Source organism: Centruroides sculpturatus, unplaced genomic scaffold (genome assembly GCF_000671375.1).
Source record: "Centruroides sculpturatus isolate CEXI.00-Female unplaced genomic scaffold, Cexi_2.0 scaffold106, whole genome shotgun sequence".
Classification (NCBI taxonomy): domain Eukaryota; kingdom Metazoa; phylum Arthropoda; class Arachnida; order Scorpiones; family Buthidae; genus Centruroides; species Centruroides sculpturatus.
Genome location: NW_019384517.1, coordinates 801,528 through 807,345, shown reverse-complemented (window position 1 = coordinate 807,345; position 5,818 = coordinate 801,528). Strand labels below are relative to the sequence as shown.

General features: G+C 35.1%; 1 protein-coding gene across 1 annotated transcript; it reads right to left on the bottom strand.

Annotated features, from left to right (window-relative positions):
• Nucleotides 1–1,418: 1,418 nt before the first annotated feature.
• Nucleotides 1,419–4,407, bottom strand: LOC111622621. Its single transcript, XM_023365030.1, has 11 exons — nucleotides 4,333–4,407; nucleotides 4,150–4,202; nucleotides 3,768–3,895; nucleotides 3,539–3,677; nucleotides 2,743–2,801; nucleotides 2,548–2,675; nucleotides 2,368–2,471; nucleotides 2,224–2,262; nucleotides 2,031–2,158; nucleotides 1,496–1,566; nucleotides 1,419–1,436 (listed from the first exon to the last, which is right to left on the bottom strand). Exons 1-11 carry the CDS (start codon nucleotides 4,339–4,341, stop codon nucleotides 1,419–1,421), a joined length of 876 nt encoding a protein of 291 aa, XP_023220798.1. The 5' UTR covers nucleotides 4,342–4,407.
• Between the last annotated feature and the right edge of the window lie 1,411 nt (nucleotides 4,408–5,818).

Below are 5,818 nucleotides of genomic sequence, written 5' to 3'. Positions count from 1 at the left end.
TTGAGATAGTCAAGTAATTCAAGTAACTTAAATTTAAAGATGAATTTACAAAATAAATTTTTGCATTACAAAATTAATTATCACAGTCAGGGCTGATTCTAGAGTTTTTGCCACCCTAAACAAACAAAGTTGCTTGTTCCTCATACCTTTAAAAACTGACTCAGAAAAATACATTTATTTATTTTTCATAGAATTATTATTTGTGAAATACTATCCTTGAAAATGTGCTGCCCCAAGCAGATGTTTACTTTGTTGGTGTCTAGAGCCAGTTCTGATCACATTATTATTTTGAAAATTAGAATTAAATTGTAATAAGAAATGTTAATCATATATGAAAATTGAATAACAAAATAAATATAGATATCCCATTGTGTATATTTGCACAAGCATCGTGTGAAATGTTTACAAATATTTTATGTTTTAAACTATATGTTATTAAAAATTTTTAATATATGGAAGTTGAATATAAAAATATTATCATCTGAAGTTATTTTAAGGATTTTTGATGTTTAATTTGTCTACAAAAGTATCGTATTTGTATGAGACAGCTGTAGAAACAAAGTTGAGTGTGTAACTACAGTACAGTATCTAATATTTGAAACTGACATTAAACTTAATGAATGAATTTTGCTTCTTGCAGATAATATTATTTTTATGTGAGTATATACATATTACATATTTATATTAAATTCTTAAGTTTTGATGATGAATTACTTCAGATAATGATTACACAGTCAATATTGTTATTACATCTTCAGCAATAATAAATTATGATTTATGTATGTTATATAATAAAATGTTTTTGATAAATCAATCTTTTACTTTTTCAAATGCTTTCAGTATCCATATTGTAAGTCTGTGTTAAAAATATAGGAATTGGCTTTGCTATTCCTACATGAAATTTTTATTCAGTTATTTATTTATTTCCAAAGTTTAATGACTGCTAAAATTTGATTTACAATTATAATTCTTGTTTTACTGTATNTGTTAAACAATCTGCATGACAGATTGTAAGTATATAACTACTATGGTACACCAAAAACTTGTATTACTATCTTAATTCACTACTGTGATATCGATATGTAACTTTATACTAATAATGTACTACTCCGCCGTCTTTTGTTTACTTACAATATGTTAAGCGGTTTCTTCATCTGCGAAATATATTTTGATAAATAATGTGCATATATCTCTCAGCTATGTATTAAACGGTACTGAGAATGCACCTACAGGGTGTTTAATAAAAGAATTGAATTGAATTGAAGAAAGACCAGAAAGGAAGCCATACAAAAACTGATGGGTGAATCATGGTGGAAAATACACGTAACGAGAAACGTCAGTCTCCATAAACTTTTCGAAACGAAACGAGAACCTGTACAGATGACGAGTGCGCGAAAGATTACAGTAGGACCGAACAACTAGTAATCGAACACACGCTAAAGAATTAAATTCTAAAATAAAACGCGTCATTCTCCATGCAAATATCTTCGTTTACCTCTTGGATTCCAGTTACGTTGAGAAACGTTTCCATTTGCCCCGCGGCCGATAAATCTTCGGAATCTTCTCCTGGAAACGAAAATATTTCCCTAATTACAACGCATTTATATTAATTAAAAAGTGAGCAAAATAAAATATTCTTCATTGACGATAAAAGAATTAACACTCGGGTTACACTTCGAGCCGACTGGGAAATTCTCTGGCTTAGTTCGATCCAAATATATCGGATCTCGCCCCTCACCAGCCGCCTACCCCATTGCACGCTCGGTCAAACCCAATAAAGAGTATGGTAAAAGGGGTTCTTAAAACTTGCAGTATGAAAATGGCTTTATTATACGATTTTTTAAATTAAACTTTTAAAATTAATAAAGACTCGATAAATGAATTGTTTTAGGCGTGTTTCTTGAATTACCGAGTGGGAAAACCGCAATAGCTTCATTATAAAGCCGAAAAACGATTTTACTAAAAGAATAAATCGACCGTTTCGAAATTCCCCGAATATTCATTATTACGTTAACGAAAAAGATTCGAACCCTGGGCCGAAGATCTGACGGCAAAGGGGAGTGACGTATATTCTGTTCCGAAGACTTGAATGAACTTCTCGTGGAGAACCCAAGCCAAGGACACGGGTAAAGAATATTCTTTCAGGTATTCGACAGTTCTGAAATGAAATTATTTTCAGTTTACGAGGAAACGTAATTTCCAAAGAAACAATTTGACACTGACTGTGAGCAAATTTCTTTCATGTCTTCGCCAGTTTTACCCCTGCAAAGAAAGTAATCAGACGACCTTTAAAGGTGATTTTTCTTAGATAAAACAACATTATTTTTATGGAAAAATGTCAAATTTCTTATTTCGTTGGCAAATTACCAAGCGGCATCTTCCAATTGGGAAATCCGAAGAAGTAATCCTTCATCTCTGATTAACTCTCGATACGCGTTGAAAGTTATTACGATTCCTTTCGGCACGGAAAACTGAAAAATTGTTTAGATTTTCGCAAATTACGCCTAACATTTAAGAAAATAAACATTTGTAAAATCGCTGTCTTACGCTGTTTTCAATATCGGAAATTTGATGTAAATCGACCAGAGAACTTCCTTTTCCCCCGAGGATCGACGATTGATTCGTTGTCGAATTTTGCAACGACGTCACCAAAATTGCCCCCACTTCTTCGTTATCTGTGGGAAAATTTTAAACTGATTAATTCGTTTTTTGTATAAATTCGGGATAAAATCAAAGGATTACCTTTGATCCGAGGGACGAAACGAGGCACGTGTCTCTCTCTTATCGTTTCTGGTCTTAATCTAAAATTTCGTTAAAAAATAATTCATTTTTAGTATTCGTAGCCCAATTACGAGAGGACCAAAGGCTAATTAATATGAAAAATCTTCGAGCTGAGAAGAAAGCGAGTAGCATTAAACTGTAAGGCGAAAGGAATTTAAATACGCTTTGGTAAATTTCTAAACGGTCACAATGTCGGGCTGCAATCTTTAATTTATTTCGTTCGAAATCTATGCTCTCCACCTCAAATTAGTAGTGTCTGGCCCCTATACGTCATACTTTTCTTTTAACAATAGAGTTGTGTCGGTCATTTAACACTCGAGGAAAAATTTTTAATTGAAATATGACGTTCTGTTTGCGTCGGAGTATATATTCAATCCGGTCCTCTTGCCTCTAGATTTCCATATCTGGTCTCTTCCTTCATCTATCCAACTCCGTTTTCCAGATTAAGGAAAGACAGTGGCAATTTATAGGTCTACAGTTTTTTTTTTCAAATTGCAGACCAACAAAAGGCTAAAGGAGCCTGCTCTACCCCTGAGCTTCATACAAGCTCTTCGTTCAAGAGGGATTCCTGGAAATATATTAGGAGTAAGTCGACCGATTTAAATTAGACTAGTCACGAATATAGTATTTGAAGTTTTAATTTCTTTGTTCCCGGTATTTGGCGAGAAAGAAGAAGAACGCTCGAACATAGCTTATGGGTAAATTACGTCGTCATCGAGTTTTCAACCAATGGTAAACTTTCGGAAACAGAACTTACTTGTGATAGAAGATACAGACGCTGCGTGCTTGCTTGTCGTTCAGTCTGGCCGAAGACAATTGCAATTCGGAGAAGTAGGTAGTCCCGATACTTGTCTTGGCGTCCATCCCGTCGATGTTCATCTTCCACCATCTCTTGTCTGAAAAATCACAATCCAAGAGTTTACTTATAAGAGAGGGCTGAGAATTCTCGGTTATGAGGAAGAAATTATGCCACAGAAATTACTTACGGGCTCGTATTCGTGCCACTTTGACAGTGGGAGGGAGTCCGTCCAAGTAGAGTCGACTCAAACTGACGTCGGAAACGTCGATCGGATAGAGAAAGCCGTTGCCCGTCGTGACGAATCCATACTTGAAACTGTCCAAAACAAAATAACTTCAAATTTACTAACCGCTCTAGGAAATTTACAACTGAAACTCGCTCCGAGAAACACAGAAAATCGAAAACTCCAGGAAATTTTCATGGATGGTCTGACCCGAATATGTCCGATTCCATCCCTCGACATCCGCCCGCCCTCATTGTAGACTTGGCAAACTGGCGATGGCTCAAATAAGGCCGTATCGGTGCCCGCAATGTGGTAAGGGTTTAAAACGAAAACAAAAAATACTCACTCCGAAATCACTTCGGGGACGTTCAGAGCGCCGATGCTGACAGTCTCACCCGTCTGCAAAGTACAAATATCCGCATTTAATAAAGCTAGAAGGCATTTCTAGTTTCTCCTCTTTTTACCAGATAAGAGAACACATCCATCGTCTTTTACATCTCCAAGAAATAGATTAAATTAAAATGCTTACCTTCCCCATTCCGACCAGATGCAAATGATGATAAGAGGGTTGAGTTCGTAGAGTCCCTGTAAAATCCAATAAATCTTACGTTAGATAACGGCCGAAAGACAAATAAAATTTGCTTAAGAACCGACTGAACAAGTCCTAATCGTAGGCATAAATTTGATCTTTAGGTATGTGAGATCCGAATAGACCCTGTGTCTAATTAATAATTTAATTATAAAGTTAAATTTTGAAAGAAAATATTCTTTCATTTTTCGTGTGAAATTATCGTTTTTCTAAACGTGGGAAACGGATAAAAAGTCACTTTTTTTAACGGAAGTCGAAACATCCTTCTGTTTTACCCTTATCTACCGAAAATCTCAGCACCCTGGGAATTGTCGACCCCTCGATAAATCCCCTTTTCCTCTATTCACGTGAGAAAATCCTAAAAGCTAATTGGATGAAAATCACGCGATATAGAAAGAGTTTTGCCTAATTTGCCACGAACTTCCATAGAAGGAAGACGTATTCCAAGTTATCTCCTGAAGGCCAACGCTCATAGTCGTATCCCGCATGAATTTAATAATGAGTTAAGTCAGTAAGACTAGAAGAGTATATATAATTATGTGCTTCTCATGACCTCCCCATGAACTGAAGTATAAAGAAACTAAAGGTGAAGATAAAGAGAAATCATCTAGAGGTAGTATGATTATCATTGAAATTGTCAGCTCTCTCTCTCGAAAGGATCATTTTAATTATTCCATTTTTGTGTAAATTTTGTTTATTTTGTCTCATTAAATTTTGTTACAGTATTATTGTTAAAGGAATGTCTCAGGTACCTGAATCAAACATATTCCCTCCACGAATGAAAACGCGTATCCAAAACTGATTAACTAGTGTCAAGGATCCTGACGTAGATGTAGACTTCGCAGTAAGATCCTTTTAAACATTAACAGCCCTCCTATAAAAAGTATCGAGACCGAATCGCGTGATTTTGAATCGAAACACCTTAACGCCCATTGACGAGACAATTCGTCAAGGTTACATAGCGTTACGTAAGATTCAGTAGTTAAGGCCACTTTTGACAAAAAAACTTTTTTTTTCAATTTTTGGAATGTTTTTTAGGTCCCCAAATTTTTTCAAAATTTTTTGTCCGCGCGAAAAAATTTTATCGCGATTTTAATGAGCCTTTGATAAGGCTCGATTAAGGCTTAATTGTTTTTTAATGGGAGTTTTTTATCAAATTTATTTCATGGTTCCTAAGTTNATGTTTTTCGTCCATTTTCGACCATGGCATGAAAGAAATCAAATTCTTAGGATTCCTCGGTCGCCGCGTGTTTCGCATATTAATGCAACATTAATATTAAAAATACCGAAAAACCTTTATAATACTGCCGAACGAAATTTAAGTCCGAGACAGAGGATAAACAGACTGAGCTAGGGGGAAACGACCATTCTTTCTCCTTGAATTTATGACTTTTTAAAGGATATCTCCCCTAAATTCTTAATTTGA